Here is a 24,376-nt window from a genome sequence, read left to right as displayed (position 1 = left end):
TCGCTGCTCCACCCTCTCTGCCGATCCGGGGAGGGCTGCAGACTACCACATGCCTCCTCCCATACATGTGGAGTCGCCAGCCGCTTCTTTTCCCCTGACAGTGAGGAGTTTCACCAGGGGGGGCGTAGCGCGTGGGGGGGGCACGCTAGAGGTAAATCCTGAATCTGTCAGGCCACCACGCTGCGTTGTGTAGCGTACCGTTTTCCAACGCAACCTAGTCCCTGTTATGTTCTAGCTGAGATGCTCTTTATATCTTTCTTTACACTGACTACACCCAGATACATATGCTGTCTATTCTCTCCCCCCCCCCCTCTCTCTCTCTCTGTCTGTCTCTCTCCCCCCTCCCTCTCTCCCTCTCGCTCGCTCTCTCTCTGGCTCAGTTCAATTCAATTCAACATGTGCTTTATTGGCATCACATCCGTTTCTTGTACATGTTGCCAAAGCATGTAACACAACAACACAACAATGATTATGATGTCAAACAACAATAGTAGCAGTAATAGTTTATGGTTCCGCGGCCTAACTGGCAAGATCTCTCTCTCTGTCTCTCTGTGTCTCTGTCTCTCTGTCTCTCTCTCTGTCTCTGTGTGTGTCTCTCTGTGTCTCTGTGTGTGTCTCTGTCTCTCTGTCTCTCTCTCTGTGTGTGTCTCTGTGTGTCTCTGTGTGTCTCTGTCTCTGTGTGTGTCTCTGTGTGTCTCTCTGTGTGTCTCTCTGTCTCTCTGTCTCTCTCTCTGTGTGTCTCTGTCTCTGTGTGTGTCTCTCTGTCTCTCTGTCTCTCTCTCTGTGTGTCTCTGTCTCTGTGTGTGTCTCTGTGTCTCTCTGTGTCTCTGTGTGTGTCTCTGTCTCTGTGTCTCTCTGTCTCTGTGTGTCTCTGTCTCTGTGTGTGTCTCTGTGTCTCTGTGTGTGTCTCTGTGTGTCTCTCTGTGTCTCTGTGTGTGTCTCTCTGTCTCTCTGTCTCTCTCTCTGTGTGTCTCTGTCTCTGTGTGTCTCTGTGTGTCTCTGTGTGTGTCTCTGTCTCTGTGTCTCTCTGTCTCTGTGTGTCTCTGTCTCTGTGTGTGTCTCTCTGTCTCTCTGTGTGTCTCTCTGTCTCTCTCTCTCTGTGTCTCTGTCTCTGTGTGTGTCTCTCTGTGTCTCTGTGTGTGTCTCTCTGTCTCTCTGTCTCTCTCTCTGTGTGTCTCTGTCTCTGTGTGTGTCTCTGTGTGTCTCTGTGTCTCTCTGTGTCTCTGTGTGTGTCTCTGTCTCTGTGTCTCTCTGTCTCTGTGTGTCTCTGTCTCTGTGTGTGTCTCTGTGTGTCTCTGTCTCTGTGTGTCTCTCTGTCTCTCTCTCTCTGTGTCTCTGTCTCTGTGTGTGTCTCTCTGTCTCTCTGTCTCTCTCTCTGTGTGTCTCTGTCTCTGTGTGTGTCTCTGTGTCTCTCTGTGTCTCTGTGTGTGTCTCTGTCTCTGTGTCTCTCTGTCTCTGTGTGTCTCTGTCTCTGTGTGTGTCTCTGTGTGTCTCTGTCTCTCTGTGTGTCTCTCTGTCTCTGTGTCTCTCTGTGTCTCTGTGTGTGTCTCTGTCTCTGTGTCTCTCTGTCTCTGTGTGTCTCTGTCTCTGTGTGTCTCTGTCTCTCTGTGTGTCTCTCTGTCTCTCTGTCTCTGTGTCTGTCTCTCTCTCTCTGTGTCTGTCTCTCTGTGTCTCTCTGTGTCTCTGTGTCTCTCTCTCTCTCTCTGTCTCTGTGTCTCTGTGTCTCTCTCTGTCTCTGTGTCTCTGTGTCTCTCTGTGTCTCTCTGTCTCTGTGTCTCTGTGTCTCTCTCTGTCTCTGTGTCTCTGTGTCTCTGTGTCTCTGTGTCTCTCTGTGTCTCTCTGTGTCTCTGTGTCTCTGTGTCTCTGTGTCTCTCTCTGTCTCTGTGTCTCTGTGTCTCTGTGTCTCTCTGTGTCTCTGTGTCTCTCTGTGTCTCTGTGTCTCTGTGTCTCTGTGTCTCTCTCTGTCTCTGTGTCTCTGTGTCTCTCTCTCTCTCTCTGTCTCTGTGTCTCTGTGTCTCTCTGTCTCTGTGTCTCTCTGTGTCTCTCTGTGTCTCTGTGTCTCTGTGTCTCTCTCTGTCTCTGTGTCTCTCTCTGTCTCTGTGTCTCTCTGTCTCTGTGTCTCTGTGTCTCTCTCTCTCTCTCTGTCTCTGTGTCTCTGTGTCTCTCTGTGTCTCTCTCTGTCTCTGTGTCTCTCTCTGTCTCTGTGTCTCTCTCTGTCTCTGTGTCTCTCTGTGTCTCTCTCTGTGTCTCTGTGTCTCTCTGTGTCTCTCTGTGTCTCTGTGTCTCTCTGTGTCTCTGTGTCTCTCTGTGTCTCTGTGTCTCTCTGTGTCTCTGTGTCTCTCTGTGTCTCTCTCTGTCTCTGTGTCTCTCTCTGTCTGTGTCTCTCTCTGTCTCTGTGTCTCTCTCTGTCTCTGTGTCTCTGTGTCTCTGTGTCTCTGTGTCTCTGTGTCTCTCTGTGTCTCTGTGTCTCTGTGTCTCTGTGTCTCTCTGTGTCTCTGTGTCTCTCTGTGTCTCTGTGTCTCTCTGTGTCTCTCTCTGTCTGTGTCTCTCTCTGTCTCTGTGTCTCTCTCTGTCTCTGTGTCTCTCTGTGTCTCTCTCTCTGTCTCTGTGTCTCTGTGTCTCTCTGTGTCTCTGTGTCTCTCTCTGTATCTGTCTCATCTCACATCATCTGTTGTGTGAGCTCATGTGTGTGTCTGTCGCTCTGTTTTGACATGATTCTGTAATAAAACTGATGGATGGAAGGTGACCACGGCTTCTGCACGTGAACCTTGACCTCCCTCTGTGTGTGTGTGAGTGTGTGAGAGAGAGTGTGTGTGTGTGTGTGTGTGTGTGTGTGTGTGTGTGTGTACGGCCCATCTGTGCGGCCTGCTAAGAGCTCCTCTTGCTCTGCCCTCCCAGCCTGACCCACATCCTCACCGGTCAACACTGAGAGCCCCCGGACCCCGGGGAGGGTGTCTGTCTGTCCATCTCTATTTCTTTGAATGAGTGATGAGTGTGTGTTGAATGTGTGTGTTCGTGGGTGTCAGTGCCCCCCCCCCCCACCACACACACACACAGACACACACACACACACACACACACTGCAGACACGTATATACACATGTTTTTATGATCTCATCAATGGATTGTGAATACAGTATTGAGGATGGCTGGGGGGCCCCTGGCCCCTACTTCCTGCATCAGATGTGCGACATCTGATCCGGCCGCCGTTCGAAATCCAATTTGTAACGTAATACAGCGCAGTGCTTCAACGGGAGGGTCGGGACCCCAAACTTCGGGCACGGCAACAAAAAAAAAGAGAAAAAAAAAAGAAAGATGGTAATTATTGAAGAAACATTTTCAGAGAAAGTTGAGTCAGTTCACCTGGACGCACCGTTTACTGACAGACACCTTACACCATCACCTGAGAGACCTCGTCACTCTCACCCCCACCCTTATAAACAACACACTGACTGCAGGTACCCCCACCCTTATAAACAACACACTGACTGCAGGTACCCCACCCTTATAAACAACACACTGACTGCAGGTACTCCACCCTTATAAACACACTGACTGCAGGTACTCCACCCTTATAAACAACACACTGACTGCAGGTACCCCCACCCTTATAAACACACTGACTGCAGGTACCCCCACCCTTATAAACAACACACTGACTGCGGGTACCCCCACCCCCCCTTATAAACAACACACTGACTGCAGGTACCCCACCCTTATAAACAACACACTGACTGCAGGTACTCCACCCTTATAAACAACACACTGACTGCAGGTACCCCCACCCTTATAAACAACACACTGACTGCGGGTACCCCCACCCCCCCTTATAAACAACACACTGACTGCAGGTACCCCACCCTTATAAACAACACACTGACTGCAGGTACTCCACCCTTATAAACAACACACTGACTGCAGGTACCCCCACCCCCCCTTATAAACAACACACTGACTGCAGGTACCCCCACCCCACCCTTATAAACAACACACTGACTGCAGGTACCCCACCCTTATAAACAACACACTGACTGCAGGTACCCCCACCCTTATAAACAATACACTGCCTGCAGGTACCCCCACCCTTATAAACACACTGACTGCAGGTACCCCACCCTTATAAACAACACACTGACTGCAGGTACCCCACCCTTATAAACAACACACTGACTGCAGGTACCCCACCCTTATAAACACACTGACTGCAGGTACCCCACCCTTATAAACAACACACTGACTGCATGTACCCCACCCTTATAAACAACACACTGATTGCAGGTACCCCCACCCTTATAAACACACTGACTGCAGGTACCCCCACCCTTATAAACAACACACTTACTGCAGGTACCCCCACCCTTATAAACAACACACTGACTGCAGGTACCCCCACCCTTATAAACAACACACTGACTGCAGGTACCCCCACCCTTATAAACAACACACTGACTGCAGGTACCCCACCCTTATAAACAACACATTGACTGCAGGTACCCCACCCCCCCTTATAAACAACACACTGACTGCAGGTACCCCCACCCTTATAAACAACACACTTACTGCAGGTACCCCCACCCTTATAAACAACACACTGACTGCAGGTACTGCATTGTTTACTACTGATATGTTATTGATATGTAACAACTCTTTGTAATGTTTGTGTGTCACAGCATCCCTATCGGTTGTTATCATTTAGCATGGGGCTAATAGCTTAGCATGGGGCCCCTCCGCTGGTGGGGTCCCCGGGCGACTGCCCAGGGCTCCCGTGCGTTAAGACGGCCCTGGGTGCTCTGGGAAATAAATGACAGCTCAGCCCAGTCTCGTGCTGGGGGCGGGGGGGGGGGGGGGGGGGCTGATGACAGGTGAGAATTTGACCTCTCAGCCCAGTGAAACCTTTTCAGGGACCAGAACAAACTGCAACAACGTTGCCAACCGTCGCCCTGCAAACGACGCGACGCTTTCACAGGTTACAAACACCGCCCGATAGTTACACTTCATCACACTCGGCGGCTACGTGTTTACCGACCACACTCTTTAGCTGCCCGGCGGTACCACGGCTAGCTTGGCACTGAGTCCTTCTGCCTTTATAGATGCCAACTTTCTGCCCACGTTATTAAGCGATATTTATTCCACTTTTGGAGGGGACTTGTTGGTGTAATTTCTTTTGTTTGTCGGGGGGACGAAGCTTTTTGGATTCTTAAGAGTTGTGCTGCAAAGCTGAAAAGTGCGGTGAGATGAAGGCGTGACGAACCGTACTTTTGTGGAAGGACACTGGACTTCTGAAGGGCGGGGCGCCAGATTGTCGTTTTTGAACTCCAGAAATGCCCCCCAACCCGGCCAAGCCGTCGTCTTTCAGCTGTGACAGGCCGACCTACACCCCGCTGTGTTATTTTTGTTGCTGTGTTAATTACAAGTTTCACTAACAGTAACTTGGGCGGCCTATAAATAAGACTTACATACCGGATCGGTCGAGGCCCGGGTTACCAACGACCGCCGCCGGTACTGTTAACCAGCAGGGTGTCGGTGGAAACTATGCTACTGTTGGGCGAAGGAGAGGATGATCCGCTGTGGCGACCCCTAACGGGAGCGGCCGAAAGTAGTAGTAGTAGTACTAATAGTAACTTGGGCGGCAGGGGGGGCGCAGTGGTTAGCGAGGTCGCCTCACAGGAAGAAGGCCCTGAGTTCAAGTCCCGAGGTAGTCCAACCTTGGGGGGTCGTCCCCTGTGGTTAGGGTTAGGGGGCTCCGGTTTCCTCCCACAGTCCAAAGACATGTAGGTCAGGTGAATCGGCCGTACTACATTGCCCCTAGGTGTGAATGTGGCGGCCCTGTGATGGCCCGGCGGGCGGCCCTGTGATGGCCCGGCGGCCTGTCCAGGGTGTCTCCCCTCCTGCTGCCCAGTGACTGCTGGGGTAGGCTCCAGCATCCCCGCCCGCCACCCTGAGCAGGGTAAGCGGTTCGGATGGATGGACTAATAGTAACTTTAAGATCTGAACTACCAACCCCCGGGTCCGAAGCCCAACGTTCTTACTACTCTCTTCGTCAGTGGTCCTCAACCCTGCTCCTGGACGGGTTTTCACTCCAACCCCGATTTAACACATCTGACCCAATTAGTCGAGGTCTTGGTAAGGTGGGAGAATCGGGTGTGTTAAATTAGGGTTGGCATGACGACCGGCAGGGTGGTAGCGCTCTCTTATTATCATTACCGTTGCCCCGGTTTGATGGTACCATGTGGCATTACTGACACCACCTCCAGAGGCTGATAGCAGAGGGTGTATTGGTGGTGTTCGGGTGGAGGGCTTCAGGCTGCTGCTGCTGCAGATGATTTGTGTTTCTTAGTGTTGTGCGGTTTATACGTGTGGTGTTGAATATGACTTTATAATGGCCGACTGTGTTGCGCTAATGACACGGTCCACTGAACCATCTGTCTGGGTCACGGGAGGACAGCACACTTTAGATAGACTGTCAGAGGACACAAACACACACACACACACACACACACACACACACATGCACGCACACACACACACGTGCACACATGCACACACACACACACACTCACGATACACGTAAAAAATGGCTGACCACTCTGACCATCACTTGGTGTGTGTGTGTGTGTGTGTGTGTGTGTGTGTGTGTGTGTGTGTGTGTGTGTGTGTGTATTGAGATCATATTTTATGAACTAGACAAGGCTCATACAAATGGATTCAGTCCCCTGGCGAACCGTGCAGTGTGTGTGTGTGTGTGTGTGTGTGTGTGTCTGTTTATGCATGTAGTTCGCTCTCGGCGTTGTGCAGCGGTCCCAAAACAGCCCTGCGCCTCAGTTTTCTGACATCACCTCTAAATGTCATAATTGAGGGTCTGTAAACTAGTACCCCCCCCCCCCCCACCCCTGATGTGTCGCCCCATGTGTCAATACCCCAGGTTCAAGGTGAGGGAGCGGATCAATACGCGGAGACAGAAGTCATCCGGGGAATTTACAGCCCAGTCAGGAGAGAGCAGGAGAGCACAGCGCTGCAGGAAGGCTGCACAGCTGCAGGCTGCACACACACACTGGTCACAACACACACCACTTCCCCCTGATCCCCCTTTGTGGTGCTGTGTTGTGATGGAGTGGTGTTGTGTTGTGTTGCGATGTATTACTGTTGTGTTGTGTTGTGTTGTGATTTAGTGGTGTTGTGATGTATGGTGTTGTGTTGTGATGTGATGTAGTGGTGTTATGATGTGATATGGTGTAGTGGTGGTGTTGTGTTGTGCTGTGCTGTGTTGGGATGTATTACTGTTGTGTTGTGTTGTGTTGTGATGTATGGTGCTGTGTTGTGTTGTGTTGTGTTGTGTTGTGCTGTGTTGGGATGTATTACTTTTGTGTAGTGTTGTGATTTAGTGGTGTTGTGTTGTGATGTGATGTATTGGTGTTGTGTTGTGATGTAGTGGTGTTATGACGTGATATGGTGTAGTGATGGTGTTGTGTTGTGCTATGCTGTGTTGGGATGTATTACTGTTGTGTTGTGTTGTGTTGTGTTGTGATGTATTGGTGTTGTGTTGTGATGTGATGTAGTGGTGTTATGATGTGATGTGGTGTAGTTGTGTTGTGTTGTGTTGTGTTGTGCTGTGATGTATTGGTGTTGTGTTGTGATGTAGTGGTGTTATGATGTGATGTGGTGTAGTTGTGTTGTGTTGTGCTGTGCTGTGTTGGGATGTATTACTGTTGTGTTGTGTTGTGATGTATTGGTGTTGTGTTGTGTTGTGATGTAGTGGTGTTATGATGTGATGTGGTGTAGTTGTGTTGTGTTGTGTTGTGATGTAGTGGTGTTATGATGTGATGTGGTGTAGTTGTGTTGTGTTGTGTTGTGATGTAGTGGTGTTATGATGTGATGTGGTGTAGTTGTGTTGTGTTGTGTTGTGTTGTGCTGTGTTGGGATGTATTACTGTTGTGTTGTGTTGTGATGTATTGGTGTTGTGTTGTGTTGTGATGTATTGGTGTTGTGTTGTGATGTAGTGGTGTTATGATGTGGTGTTGTGTAGTGGTGTTGTGATGAAGTGGTGTTGCAGGGGGCTATGGGTGTTACTGCAGCATCAGTCTCTGTGGCACTTGGGGTGCAGGGTTGTGTGTCTGCATATTGTTGTCATCTGGATGTTCAAACTAAATAAAAGTGGTGCAGGTTTGACTGCTGCTGTCGGCACGCCAGGCGCTGTGACACTGATGTTCCTTTCCTGATATTTGCACTGCTCTGTTGTCTTCACTCACACAAACACACACACACACGCACACAATCACAACACACACAAACACACACACGCACACAATCACACACATGCACACAATCACACCACACACAATCACACACAATCACACACATGCACACAATCACACCACACACATGCACACTCACACCACACACACGTGCGCGCACACTAACACACACACGCACAAACACACACACACAAACACACACAGTAGTGTGTTGGTGAGGTGGGTGTTGATAACAGCTGAGTTTCAAACTGACACACTGGTGTTCAAGTCGACAGTCAGTGCCTCATTACTCTCCTGACTTTGTTTTGAGTGTGTGTGTGTGTGTGTGTGTGTGTGTGTGTGTGTGTGTGTGTGTGTGTGTGTGTGTGTGTGTGTGTGTGTGTGTGTGTGTATGTGTGTAAATGAACAAAACACAGCAGCAATAGTGTCCAGTGGGCAAGGATGTCACAATGACAGCAGGTGGGCTGTGAAGGTGACGATGACTGCTGTGAGTGTGTGTGTGTGTGTGTGTGTGTTTGTATGTGTGTGTTCCAGTGATGGATTAGCTTCATTTTCAGTGTAAGCTATCTGCTGTGAGTGTGTATGTGTGTGTATGTTTATGAGTGTGTGTGTGTGTGTCTGTGTATATATGTGTGTTTGTTTGAAACTGGCAGGAGTGATCAGTGTATCCACTCGACCATGTGTTTGAGAGTGAATCTGTCACATTGTGTGTGTGTGTGTGTGTGTCTGCGTGTGTGTGACGGCAGTAGAGTTATGGGTCCAGCATAGCGTGTAGTACAGCGGAGGGACGGTGGGCTTCTATCGCCGGGGGCAACGGCGAGGTGTGTGTACAATCAAACGTGTGCTGACAGGAGCGATGGCAATCACTGTTGCGATGACCTCGACGTGCTGCAGGTGACCCCCCCCCCTCCACCACCACCACCACCACCACCCTTCCTCCTCAGATCAGCACCCCTCCCCCTCCTCCTCCTCGTCCATCTCTCGTTCCATCCCTTTTCTCTACACCCTGCTGCCACTTTTATGCTAATCCTGTTTCTCCTCCCAACTCCCCCCCGTTGAGAGCAAAGGTGTTTTATTTGGAAGGACTGTCCGGAAGTTTCCAAGGCCTGCTTCCCGAGGCCAGATACCCTACTCTGCTGTCCCGGTCTCTGCTCCGCCCCCTCCGCTGAGCCGGGGAGGGCTGCAGACTACCCCATGCCTCCTCCCATACATGTGGAGTCGCCAGCCGCTTCTTTTCACCCGACAGTGAGGAGTTTCACCAGGGGGGACGTAGCGTGTGGGAGGATCACGCTAGTCACCTCAGTTCCCCCTCCCCCCAAACAGGCGCTTCGACCGACCAGTGGAGGCGCTAGTGCGGCGACCAGGACACACACCCACATCCGGCTTCCCACCCGCAGACGCGGCCGATTGCATCTGTAGGGACGCCCGACCATGGGGATTCGAACCGGCGATGTTGATAGGTAACGGCATAGACCACTTCGCTACCCGGACGTCCACTGTAAAGCTCAACTTTTTTTTATGCAGAGCCGGCCCTAGGCTTTATGGGGCCCTAAGCAGAATTTGATTTGCCTCACCCCCCCTGACCCCCCCCCTTTTCGGTTCTCTGCGCCAGCCGGATAAACCCTTTCAGGTGACATACCGTCGCGATGTGCTTGCTTACAGTTATAATGCGCATGAGCCTGACCCCAGCTCTGACGAGGCAGCGGCAACGATTAAACCAGTAGCATTAATTTGTCAGTCTGTTAGCAACATGATATCCAGATATTTAGTTTTTGTGTGTTGGTGATTACTACTGACATGATATATATCACACCCACAAATATATATATATATACACATATATATACATATATACATATATACATATATATATATATATATATATATATATATATATTTACCAACCTGTTTGACATTTCAAGCGCTCTGGAGCGACCGCTTAATTCGCTTATGCCTCGGGCCGGCTCTGGTCTTATGTTCATAACTTTTCCCCATCGTTCGTATCAGTTATGACATCATTTTACTCACCAGCTTCATTCAGTAGATTTTGGACACGGGACCGCCGCTGGACCGCCGCTGGACCGCCGCTGGACCCATTACCCAAACCGCGCCTTCTGAAGTGAAAAGTAAGGCGACAGTGAAGTATGTTATCTAAAATATAAAATATGACCAATAGTGGATCTACTTCCTGGTTCAGCTTGCAGGAAGTAGCAGCCTGTACCATGCACATACTAGCCAGCCAGCAGCGTAGAGACGGCAGATATCAGAAAGACGCTACAGCCGATCTGCACGATGGTAAAAACCAACAAACAGAGGACTGAGGAATAGAAACAAGTTGCAAAAAGGGCATATTTAAAAACAGCTGAATATTATGAATGATGTTTAAACCCAGCGACAGAACAGATAACACAGTTTCATCAAACCGTTTCCTCATCCCAGTGTCTAATTTAACACCTCTGCTCCTTTTGTGGACAGAAACGTCCCCTACGTGTCCAAACCACAACACCGTGCTTCATATAATCCACCTAACAAACGTGTTTACCTGTCTCACACCGACCCTGACCGAGTTATGGTCAACAAGGCACGCATCGGCGGCTCAGAGAAGGCGTGTGTGTGTGTGTGTGTGTGTTTGCTAATTGCTAATATGAACGCATAAACCTGCATGTGTTTCAAGTGCATGGTTGCATTTGTGCGCGTCTGTATATCAGTGTGTTCGTGTGTGGGTCTCTGTATGGTTTTGTGTGCATGTGTGTGTTTTTGTGTATGTGTGTCTTTGTTAGTCCCTGTCCACCGCTGTGAGCCTCAAAAAAAAAAAGGAGAAGAAGAAAAAAGGTAAACGTGTAATAACAACATCTACAGAATGTATCTTCTCATCTTTCTCCCTTGAGCAAAACAACACCCACCTCTCTCCTCCCCTCCTCCTCCCCCCCGCCTCCCCCACGGCGGTGCGAGGAGCGTCCGGGTGTGAAATGTAAAAGGGGGAACGCTGTCGTTCAAACTGTCCCGACGACTACTCTCTCTCTCTCGGTCTCCCCCCCACCTCTCTCTGTCTCCCCCCCACCTCTCTCTGTCTCCCCCCCCACCCTCTCAGGTGGGCCTGCTGCAGGTTGCAGGTGCGCGGGACCCCTCAGCCAATGAAAAATTAGCGTCGTCGCGCGCCGTGACTTTGATGAACCTCGCTGTACGTCGGCCTATCACTCTTCTCCGTTTGGCTTCCCTCGCAAAAGTGCTGCCCCCCCCCCCCCCACACACACACACAGACACACACTGGAACGGCAGGCGCGTGGGAGGAAGTATTCGTCTTGTTGAAGGAAGCGGCTGCGCTCTGGTAAATACGCGGTCAAGGGGGGCCTTTTCTTTGGTTTGGCGTTTGTTCTTGTGTGTGTGGTGGGTGGGGGTGTGTGTGTGGGGGGTGGAGGGGTGGGGTGGGGGTGTCAGTACTGGGTCCGTGTGTGTGTAAACCATGGACAGGCTGTGTCCATATTGGCCGGGTGAGTACCGCTTACCTCCACAACGTAACACAGGCAGCTAATTCAGGGTGCTGCCGCCGTGAGACGAGCAGGACTCGCAGCTCGGCCTGATCCATCCCCGCTCCCCTTTGCGTTACAGTAACGCTTTTCTCCTGTGCTTTCCTCTGCGTGGGTTTGAACCCTGCTTTAACCATGGGGTCACACGCTAGCTTCTTTAACCTTAAAGGCAAAAATGTCCAAACGTGACCAACGGAGGAGGCGTGGTTACCTTACTCAGCGAGCCAATCAGCAGGTCCTGGTTCTTTCGTCGTCTGGCACGAGGTAAATTGCCATCTATTCATCTATCAATCAGTTTATTTATTTATTTAGCAATCTATTTATTTATCAGTCTATTTATCAATCTATTTATTTATTTATTTATTTATCAATCTATTTATTTATCTATGAATCTATATATCTATTTATCAGTCTATTTATTTAGCAATCTATTTATTTATCAGTCTATTTATCAATCTATTTATTTATTTATTTATCAATCTATTTATTTATCTATGAATCTATATATCTATTTATCAGTCTATTTATTTATCAATCTATTTATCTATCTATCTATCTATCTATCTATCTATCTATCTATCTATCTATCTATCTATCTATCTATCTATCTAGCTAGCTATCTATCTATCAATCTATTTATTTATTTATCAGTCTATTTATTTATCAATCTATCTATCTATTTATCAGTCTATTTATTTATCAGTCTATTTATCAATCAATCAATCAATCAATCAATCAATCAATCAATCAATCAATCAATCAATCAATCTATCTATCTATCTATCTATCTATCTATCTATCTATCTATCTATCTATCTATCTATCTATCTATCTATCTATCTATCTATCTATCTATCTATCTATCTATCTATCTATCTATTTATTCACTAGCGCTTCGTCTGGTTGGTCGGGGGGCCTGTTCGGGAGAAGGGGGGAATAGCATGATCCTCCCACGCGCTACGTCCCCTTGGAGAAACTCCTCACTGTCAGGTGAGAAGAGGCGGCTGGGGACTCCACATGCATCGGAGGAGGCACGTGGTAGTCTGCAGCCCTCCCCGGATCGGCAGCGGGGGGGGGGGGGGCGGATGGGACAGCTCGGGAGGGTGGGGTGATCGGCCAAGTACAATTAGGTAGAAAAGGGGGGGGGGCATAAATTTGTCATAGAAATACGTTGAAAGTGTGGAGGTGATGGGGGACGTGCTGCTCCGCTGTGATGGATGCAGGACTGTGATATGAGTACTTCACCTAATCTCTGCTGAAGGAGGGCAGCGTCTGTCTGTTTGCTAATTACGGATCTTTGAATATAATCATTAAACAAATTTCTGCTAATTTTCACCGTTTTCAAGTGTTTACAATGAAAATCTTACAAATGCTAATGGGACATTTTGATTTTGATTTTCAATAATTAAAAAATAACACTTAAAATCCTCGAAAGGCACCTTTAAATTAAAGACACTCCAAAGGGTGTCAGCTCTACTGTTGATTCAGTGACTTGGGTTCGAAGAGACGTGCATGTGTAGCTACAGAATACAGAGCGCTGAGACTTTTTTGTTCTCGTAAGAGGAGTCAAGTTAAAGGAGGCGGAGATGACGTTAGTTATCCCCCCCCTTTTGTCTCCCCAATTTTACTTGGCCAATTACTCCACTCTTCCGACCCGTCCCGGTTGCTGCTCCGCCCCCTCTGCCGATCCGGGGAGGGCTGCAGACTACCACATGCCTCCTCCCATACATGTGGAGTCACCAGCCGCTTCTTCTCACCTGACAGTGAGGAGTTTCACCAGGGGGACGTAGCACGTGGGAGGATCACGCTATTCCCCCCAGCCAGCCCCCCCCCCCCCGGACAAGCACCCACCAAAGGATGCACTACTGCAGCGACCAGGACACATACCCACATCTGGCTTCCCACCCTCAGACATGGCCAATTGTGTCTGTAGGAACGCCCGACCAAGTCCGATGCAACACGGGGATTCGAACCGGCGATCCCCGTGTTTGCAGGCAATGGAATAGACCGCTACGCTACCCAGAGGCCCATTTCTTCAGTTTTTCTCTATCTTTCTTTGTTCTATTTTTCTTTCTTTTGTATTGTCTTGTCATTCTCACAACTACACAATCTGTCTCTTTTTGTCACATTATAGCCATACCCGCCTTCCATCTCTCTCTCCCCTCCTCTCTCCTCCTGTGTTACATTTCCCTGGCAACCTGGCGGGTGAGAACTCAAACTGGGCACACCTGGTGGATGCTGGATTGCTTGGATTTGCAGTCAAAACACAAGATGATCTGGCATGGGGAGGATGTGTGCTGGAGCTGATCGTGGAACGGGGAACAGCTGAGGAATACACAAAGTTAGCCGATGATAAGACTGACACAACAAGACAGGCAAGAACTGCAAAATGAAACACGGACAGACAACAGTGAATGACTGCGGTTACGAGCTGACTGACTGAGACTATGGGACAAAATGACTGACTGACCTGAACTGGGAGGTATCGTAACAGGAGCCCCACCTCAAGGGGTGGATTCCACACGTCCCAACAAGTCATCAGGAACACCGAGAAGGGTGGGTGGGAGGTATCTGGAGGAGGGACTCAGGGGCAAATGGCCTGGGAGTTGATGAAAGGGGCCGGGGCTCTCAGGCGGACCGCCTGAGGGCTGGACTGATGGACGCAACTAATCTGGAGGGCGACCAGGGTGCAGGACTGAAGGCTATTGTGCCTGGCATACAGGCAGGAGGACATGCAGGGCAGCTCTAGAGGATGACCTGGAGGTCGGTAATATAAACAGGACCGCTCTGGAGGACGACAATGTAGACAAGACCGCTCGGGGGGCCGGTGATGTAAAGAAGACAGGACCGCTCTGGAGGCCAGTGACATAGACAGGACCGCTCTGGAGGACAGCGATGTAGACAGGACTGCTCTGGAGGATGGCGATGTAGTCAGGACTGCTCTGGAGGACAGCGATGTAGACAGGACTGCTCTGGAGGACGGCGATGTAGTCAGGACCGCTCTGGAGGATGGCTATGCAGTAAGGGACCACTCTGGAGGACAGTGACGTAGACAAGACCACTCTGGAGGACGGCGATGTAGTCAGGACCGCTCTGGAGGATGGCGATGTAGTCAGGACCACTCTGGAGGCCAGTGATGTAGACAGGACTGCTCTGGGGGACAGCGATGTAGACAGGACCACTCCGGGGGTCAGTCACGTTGGCAGCATTACTCCGGAGATCAACCAGAAGGCAGGAAACCAGGAAGGCAGCATATAGGTGGCCAGCCAGAACGCAGAGCAATCTGGTCAGAGGATCAGGACCAAAGGCACAGGAACTGGACAAACAGGAAACAGGGGGTTGGACCTCTGTAGTCATAGGAGGCAGAACCACAGGAGACAGAAGAAGTTGGGCTACTGGAGACACTGACTAATAACAAAACCTCTCTGTCCCTGTCTTCTCTCTCTCAATGTCTCTCTCATTCCCGCCTCCCTGCATTATTTAGTAGTTTGTGTTCAGAGAGTGATTAGGATGTGTATCACCTGGCAGGGAGATGACACAAGAAGACAGAACATTGTCCAGAGGTCACTACGTAGACTAAATGAGAGAGTGTGTGTGTGTGTGTGTGTGTCTGGGTGTGTGTGAGTGAGTGATGTGAGCAGCTGTATAGAAATGTCAAGGCTAATCCCTTTCAATTGCTTCCTAATCCCATTCTAATCCCTTTAAACTGTCTATCAACCCCTCGGAGCTACAGAGGGGTTAAATCTTCAAATTACACACACACACACACACACACACACACACACACACACACACACACACACACACACACACACACACACACACACACACAGACCAGGGATACTGATCCTCTGTAAGTGAAGCGAGGCAGTTCTCCGTACATCTTACAGGGAATCGGATGCTTTCTGCCAGTGGCTCTGAGAGGTCACACACGTCTTGTAAGTAAAACCACTTTGCTCGCTTAGCGGGTTAATTTGTCCGTGTTTACACCTGTTTTACACAGTGTGTCTCTGGACGCCGGACGGAAATCCGAGTTCTCCATCGCCAGTTCATTCTGGGCTGCTGCAAGAGAAGATCTCAACTACTACAACTACAACTACTACAAGAGTTACTACAAGAGTCACAAGAGTTACAACAAGAATTACTACAAGAGTTACTACATGAGTTACAACAAGAGTTACAACAAGAGTTACAACAAGACTTACTACAAGAGTGACTGCAAGAGTTACTACAAGAGTTACAACAAGAGTTACTGCAAGAGTTACTGCAAGAGTTACAAGAGTTACTACAAGAGTTACAACAAGAGTTACAACAAGAGTTACTACAAGAGTTACAACAAGAGTTACAACAAGAGTTACTACAAGAGTTACTACAAGAGTTACAACAAGAGTTACTACAAGAGTTGCTACAAGTTACTACAAGAGTTACTGCAAGAGTTACAACAAGAATTACTACAAGAGTTACTACAAGAGTTGCAACAAGAGTTACTGCAAGAGTTACAAGAGTTACTGCAAGAGTTACTGCAAGAGTTAGAACAAGAGTTACTACAAGAGTTACAACAAGAGTTACAACAATAGTTACAACAATAGTTACAACAAGAGTTACTACAAGAGCTACAACAAGTTACTACAAGAGTTACTACAAGAGATACAACAAGAGTTACTACAAGAGTTACAACAAGAGTTACTGCAAGAGTTACAACAAGAGTTACTACAAGAGTTACAACAAGAGTTACTGCAAGAGTTACAACAAGAGTTACAACAAGAGTGACTGCAAGAGTTACTACAAGAGTTACAACAAGAGTTACTGCAAGAGTTACAACAAGAGTTACTACAAGAGTGACTGCAAGAGTTACTACAAGAGTTACAACAAGAGTTACTGCAAGAGTTACTGCAAGAGTTACAAGAGTTACTGCAAGAGTTACTGCAAGAGTTACAACAAGAGTTACTACAAGAGTTACAACAAGAGTTACAACAAGAGTTACTACAAGAGCTACAACAAGTTACTACAAGAGTTACTACAAGAGATACAACAAGAGTTACTACAAGAGTTACAACAAGAGTTACTGCAAGAGTTACAACAAGAGTTACTACAAGAGTTACAACAAGAGTTACTGCAAGAGTTACAACAAGAGTTACTATAAGAGTGACTGCAAGAGTTACTACAAGAGTTACAACAAGAGTTACTGCAAGAGTTACAACAAGAGTTACTACAAGAGTGACTGCAAGAGTTACTACAAGAGTTACTACAAGAGTTACTGCAAGAGTTACTGCAAGAGTTACAAGAGTTACTGCAAGAGTGACAACAAGAGTTACTACAAGAGTTACTACAAGAGTTACAACAAGAGTTACAACAAGAGTTACTACAAGAGTGACTGCAAGAGTTACTACAAGAGTTACAACAAGAGTTACTGCAAGAGTTACAAGAGTTACTGCAAGAGTTACTGCAAGAGTTACTGCAAGAGTTACAACAAGAGTTACTACAAGAGTTACAACAAGAGTTACAACAAGAGTTACAACAAGAGTTACTACAAGAGTTACTACAAGAGTTACAACAAGAGTTACTACAAGAGTTGCTACAAGTTACTACAAGAGTTACTGCAAGAGTTACAACAAGAATTACTACAAGAGTTACTACAAGAGTTGCAACAAGAGTTACTGCAAGAGTTACTGCAAGAGTTACAAGAGTTACTACAAGAGTGACTGCAAGAGTTACTACAAGAGTTACAACAAGAGTTACTGCAAGAGTTACAAGAGTTACTACAAGAGTGACTGCAAGAGTTACTACAAGAGTTACAACAAGAGTTACTGCAAGAGTTACTGCAAGAGTTACAAGAGTTACTGCAAGAGTTACTGCAAGAGTTACAACAAGAGTTACTACAAGAGTTACAACAAGAGTTACAACAAGAGTTACTACAAGAGCTACAACAAGTTACTACAAGAGTTACTACAAGAGATACAACAAGAGTTACTACAAGAGTTACAACAAGAGTTACTGCAAGAGTTACAACAAGAGTTACTACAAGAGTTACAACAAGAGTTACTGCAAGAGTTACAACAAGAGTTACTATAAGAGTGACTGCAAGAGTTACTACAAGAGTTACAACAAGAGTTACTGCAAGAGTTACAACAAGAGTTACTACAAGAGTGACTGCAAGAGTTACTACAAGAGTTACAACAAGAGTTACTGCAAGAGTTACAACAACAATTACTACAAGAGTTACTACAAGAGTTACAACAAGAGTTACTGCAAGAGTTACTACAAGAGTTACAACAAGAGTTACTAAAAGAGTTACAACAAGAGTTACTGCAAGAGTTACTACAAGAGTTACTACAAGAGTTACTGCAAGAGTTACAACAAGAGTTACAACAAGAGTTACTACAAGAGTTGCTACAAGTTACTACAAGAATTACAACAAGTTACTACAAGAGTTACGACAAGAGTTACAACAAGAGTTACTACAAGAGTTACTGCAAGAGCTACAACAAGAGTTACTACAAGAGTTACAACAAGAGTTACTGCAAGAGTTACAACAAGAGTTACTGCAAGAGTTACTGCAAGAGTTACAAGAGTTATTACAAGAGTTACAACAAGAGTTACTACAAGAGTTACAACAAGAGTTACTACAATAGTTACAACAAGAGTTACTACAAGAGTTACTGCAAGAGTTACAACAAGAGTTTCAACAAGAGTTACAACAAGAGTTACTGCAAGAGTTACAGCAAGAGTTACTGCAAGAGTTAATGCAAGAGTTACTGCAAGAGTTACAAGAGTTTCAACAAGAGTTACAAGAAGAGTTACTGCAAGAGTTACAACAAGAGTTACTACAAGAGTTACAACAAGAGTTACTACAAGAGTTACAACAAGAGTTACTACAAGTTACAACAAGAGTTACTGCAAGAGTTACAACAAGAGTTACAACAAGAGTTACTACAAGAGTTACTACAAGAGTTACTGCAAGAGTTACTACAAGAGTTAAAACAAGAGTTACTACAAGAGTTACTGCAAGAGTTACTGCAAGAGTTACAACAAGAGTTACAACAATAGTTACTACAAGTTACAACAAGAGTTACTGCAAGAGTTACAACAAGAGTTTCAACAAGTTTCAACAAGAGTTACTGCAAGAGTTACTGCAAGAGTTACAACAAGAGTTACTGCAAGAGTTACTGCAAGAGTTACTGCAAGAGTTACAACAAGAGTTACTACAAGAGTGACTACAATAGTTACAAGAGTTACTGCAAGAGTTACAACAAGAGTTTCAACAAGAGTTACTGCAAGAGTTACAACAAGAATTACTGCAAGAGTTACTGCAACAGTTACAACAAGAGTTACTGCAAGAGTTACTACAAGAGTGACTACAAGAGTTACTACAACTGCTACAAGAGAAGATCTCAGCTCAGTTGGAGAGTCGAGTAGGACATTAGAATTTGATGAGGGTTGTTAAGTTATATTAACATAACATTATAATGACAAGGAACAAACTAGAGATGTAGAAAATACCGTTTTACTCGTATGTTTCTTGGTTATTTGAGCACAGTTAATGGCCTGTAATTCAAAGGGTGACTGTATATAAATAATACTGTATATCAATAATACTGTTATATACACTATATTATAATCTTTATTGATTTAAAAGTCAAGACCTTAGACTTTGCAAAGACCCACAAATAAATAAACGGGGCGACAATGTGAGACAGAGACAGCAGATGCTGGTTTTAACCATCACAAAGTTGTGTGTTTGAAATAAAGTTGGATGGTAAAACACTGACCAGTTTGATAATGCATCTTGTTTAGCAGAGACTTTGGAAATCGGTCAGATGTTGCTTGGAGGTTTTAGTCTGTTTTCAACATTCAGTCGAGTGGTGCACTGACTTGACTCACTTTAAACCTCAAATAATACTACTAATACAACTACTACTACTAAATAAATAAATAAATAATAACAAAACACAATTGTTCCCTCAAAAATATATAAAAGCATATCAGAGAGAATTATTTACACATTTCAAAATAGTAAATTTCCCTTTATATAAATTGGCTGAAACTCTACTAAAAATGTGTATGGTTACTATGAGTGTTACATTGATGTCAGTAACAATTCAGTACGTAAAGTAGTTATTACTATTTATTTATCCTTTTAATTTATTTATTACGTCTATAGTAGTGGTGGACGCTGCCTGCCATTCCCCTCATCACATTTTATTTTTATAAATCCATATAATTAATTTTTGTTTTTTACATGATGATGCTGGTGGCGTGGCTCGGGTCCTGGACTGTTCCGATGGCGTCTGGACACTGCCTGGCATCCTGCGCATCAGATTCTTCATAAATTTTATAAGTCCATTATAATTGTGTCATCCTCTTTCAATGTTGTATTGTGTAAATTGTGTAAACACAACATCACACTGTCCGTCTTGGGAGAGAGATCCTCCTCTGTTGCTCTCCCTGAGGTTTCTCCCTGTTAAAGTGGGTTTTTTTTTTTTTTTTAGGGAGTTGTTCATTATCTAATGAGAGGGTCTAAGGACAGGATGTTGTGTTGCTTTTAAGCCCACTGAGGCAAATTTGTAATTTGTATTGGGCTATACAAAGAAAATTGATTTGATTTTTCAATTTATTACATTTATATAATGGTTATTACGTGTATATAGTAGTTATTGCTATAAATTCATTTTTATTTTAAATGTAATATTTTCCATACCATGTTAAAGTAGTTATTACATGTATATAGTAATTATGATACGTATATAGTACTTATTACATTTATTTAGTGGTTATTACATGTATAGAATAGTTATTACTATAAATTAATACTTTTTTATTTTTAACTCTCATATTTTCTATACCATGTATATAGCAGTTATTGCATGTATATAGTAGTTATTACATGTATATAGCAGTTATTGCTATAAATTCATTTTTATTTTTAAATGTAATATTTTCCATACCATGTTTAAAGTAGTTATTACATGTATATAGTAGTTATGATATGTATATAGTACTTATTACATGTTTATAGTGGTTATTACATGTATATAATAGGTATTACTATAAATTAATACTTTTTATTTCTAAATCTCACATTTTCTATACCATGTATATAGCAGTTATTGCATGTATATAGTAGTTATTACATGTATATAGCAGTTATTGCTATAAATTCATTTTTATTTTTAAATGTAATATTTTCCATACCATGTTTAAAGTAGTTATTACATGTATATAGTAGTTATGATATGTATATAGTACTTATTACATGTTTATAGTGGTCATTAAATGTATAGAATAGTTATTACTACAAATTAATACTTTTTATTTCTAAATCTCATATTTTCTATACCATGTATATAGCAGTTATTGCATGTATATAGTAGTTATTACATGTATATAGCAGTTATTGCATGTAGATAGTAGTTATTACATGAATATAGTAGTTATTACATGTATGTAGCGTTGTGGGGTTTACTTGAGCTCATCAGCTTAAGTGGTTCCATATGAAGTCCAGACAGACAACATAATCCTTGTTGTCTCTTCAGTCCATCCTTTAATGAAGCACAGACACAAAATCTTTTTTTTAATCTTACTTAATTTCATCATTTTAGTCTAAAAAGCAAATATTTTCTAAAACGCGTCTTTTCTGTGGCCCCCTCTGAGAGCAGTGTTATTGATGTATTGTGGAATTTCAGAAAGCAGCTAAATAATTAATAATGCCTACAAAAATAATAATAATAATAAATTAAGCTCATATAGTGCTTTTCTAACACTCAAAGCCTGCAGTCTGTTTCAAAATGAAGAAAAAAACCCCAAAAAATTGAAACCATAGATATACAAAATGATGACATCATAGTATTCGTGTTGCACGTTTTCAAACAAATGGCACTAATGTCTTTACAATAGTATAACATCATAACAATAAAACAGGAAAAAGCCACAAATCACGATGGACAAAGCAAGTCTGTTTCAGTGGAGACGTTTAAACACAGTCACCACACATCTCTAGTGTCAATCTTAACACCAAGAAAAATGGTAAAGAAATAAAAATAAAAAATGAAATGAAAACGGTGAAGACCTCATCTTCATCACCACACACACACGTGCACGCGCGCACGCACACACTCCCTGTAATCCTCTTGCACTCTTATGATCACCCTCCCTTCACAAGCAGACAAGAGCATTACAGAAATGAAGAACATGAGAAAGGTTGGAGACAGACAGACAGACAGAGACAAAGAGAGCGAGAGAGACAGAGAGAGGGAGAGGGGGAGAGACAGAGAAAGACAGAGAGACCGAGAGAGAGACACACACAGAGAGACAGATGGACAGAGAGAGAGACAGAGACAGAGAGAGGGAGAGACAGACACACAGACAGAGACAGCGAGAGAGGGAGAGAGAGCGAGAGACACAGAGAGAGAGAGAGAGACAGAGAGAGAGAGACAGAGGCAGACGGACAGAGAGAGGGAGAGGCAGAGAGAGAGAGGGAGAGAGAGAGACAGAGGCAGACGGACAGAGAGAGGGAGAGGCAGAGAGAGAGAGGGAGAGGGAGAGAGACACACAGACAGACACAGAGAGAGAGAGACAGGGAGAGAGAGAGAGCGAGAGACACAGAGAGAGAGAGAGAGGGAGAGAGGGAGAGAGAGAGAGCGAGAGACACACAGAGAGAGAGAGGGGGGGAGGGAGAGAGAGAGAGCGAGAGACACAGAGAGAGAGAGAGAGAGAGAGAGAGAGAGAGAGAGAGAGAGAGAGAGAGAGAGAGACAGACACACAGACAGACACACAGAGAGCGAGACAGAGAGAGACAGACACACAGAGAGAGAGAGAGAGACAGACACACAGACAGACACACAGAGAGCGAGACAGAGAGAGACAGACACACAGAGAGAGAGAGAGAGAGAGAGACACAGAGACAGACAGACACATAGAGAGAGTGAGACAGATAGAGTATTTAAGTGTTCTTGTAAACCATCTAAGATATTAATGTTGCAAAGCTACTTATCAATATTTAAGGACATGAAAGGAGTGTGTGTCGGGGGGGGGGGGGGTCAGTGGGGATTGTGTGTGTGTGTGTGTGTGTGTGTGTGTGTGTGTGAGAGAGAGAGAGAGAGAGAGCAACAACCAGTGATGAAGTCCTTTTCTCTGACAGTTGGAGAAGAGGAATGCCTCGGCCTCTGTCTCCCTAAAAGCTTTAACTCACCCAGACACACACACCCAGACAGACACACACACACACACACAGGTTGTTAAGTGATGGTTAGGATGGTAAGTACAAATCTAATGCCCCATAACCACAAAGCACTCTACTCATTTTAGATTCATACGTGTGTGTGTGTGTGTGTGCGTGCGTGTGTGTGTGTGTGCGCTGCCTTCTGTTAATCATGTGTGTTTGTATTTGTTTATATGTGTGGGATGGATGTAAATATTACTTTCAGAACAGCATTTAGTTTTTATTTATTTATTTATTTACCCCCCCTTTTTTTCCTCCCCAGTGTATCCGGTCAATTACCCCCCTCTTCCGAGCCATCCCGGTCTCTGCTCCACCCCCCCCCCCCCACCCCCTGCCGATCCGGGAGGGCTGCAGACCACCACATGCCTCCTCCCATACATGTGGAGTCGCCAGCCGCTTCTTTTCACCTGACAGTGAGGAGTTTCACCAGGGGGGCATAGCGCGTGGGAGGATCACTCTACCACCCCCCCATCCCCGAACAGGCAACCCGCCCGACCAGAGGAGGCGCTAGTGCAGTGACCAGGATACATATCCACATCCGGCTTCCCACCAGCAGACACGGCCAATTGTGTCTGTTGGGGCGCCCGACCAAGTTGGAGGTAACATGGGGATTCGAACCGGCGATCCCCGTGTTGGTAGGCAACGGAATAGACCACCCGGACGCCCCGAGCATAAGTCTTTACTGCAACTGAAATCTTTAAATGTGCAGACAAAAAAGGCCTATCAACTAAAAAGCAAGCTTACAGATGTGTGCCTAAACAAAAACCACACATATACACACACACACATATACATATATACACACATATATAAATACGCACACATACACACACATACACACACACACACACACACACACACACACACACACACACATATATATATATATATATATATACACACACACATATACAGTGCATCCGGAAAGTATTCACACAACATAATGTCTAATTTCCACCTGGTGGAAATTAGACAATTTACCAACAGGTGAAATTGATTCACAAATCAGTGTTGCTTCCTAACTGGACAGGTTGATATCTCAAAAGTGTGATTGACTTGGGGCTACATTGCATTGCTTATGTGTTCCCTTTATTTTTTTGAGCAGTGTAGATAGCGGAGACCTTCACTCGAGATGCCGAAGGCGCTGGCAGGAGGAGTCTTCTCACACGGTTACAACAGAGGGAAAAAGCTGATTGGATGATTTTTTTTGGCCGAGAGACTGCAAGCAGAGCCTGCCGAATGTGTATGTGTAGTCGAAATCGAAATGTAATGCGATATTAACAGATTGATTAGAAGATTGTATTGTATTTATGAAAGTGTTTTCCTTTTTCTGTGAATCTTAGGCCTTCACCGAAGGCCTAGAAGGCCCTGACGGCTCG

The 24,376-nt window shown here is 45.4% G+C and overlaps 1 protein-coding gene across 1 annotated transcript in view; it reads right to left on the bottom strand.

The window, feature by feature from the left end:
* LOC130122143 (interleukin-11 receptor subunit alpha-like) overlaps positions 1 to 24,376 on the bottom strand; it is a 176,787-nt gene that overhangs the window by 113,172 nt on the left and 39,239 nt on the right. The window contains exons 2-3 of the mRNA XM_056291183.1: positions 14,839 to 15,062; positions 14,628 to 14,792 (exon numbers count right to left, since the gene is read on the bottom strand). Coding sequence (XP_056147158.1) covers positions 14,628 to 14,792; positions 14,839 to 15,062 — 389 coding nt within the window. The remainder of the gene's footprint in view (positions 1 to 14,627; positions 14,793 to 14,838; positions 15,063 to 24,376) is intronic.

This window comes from Lampris incognitus, chromosome 12 (assembly GCF_029633865.1).
Source record: "Lampris incognitus isolate fLamInc1 chromosome 12, fLamInc1.hap2, whole genome shotgun sequence".
NCBI classification, from domain to species: Eukaryota; Metazoa; Chordata; class Actinopteri; order Lampriformes; family Lampridae; genus Lampris; species Lampris incognitus.
Note: the sequence above shows the minus strand (reverse complement) of the source record. Positions and strands in the feature narration are given on the sequence as shown.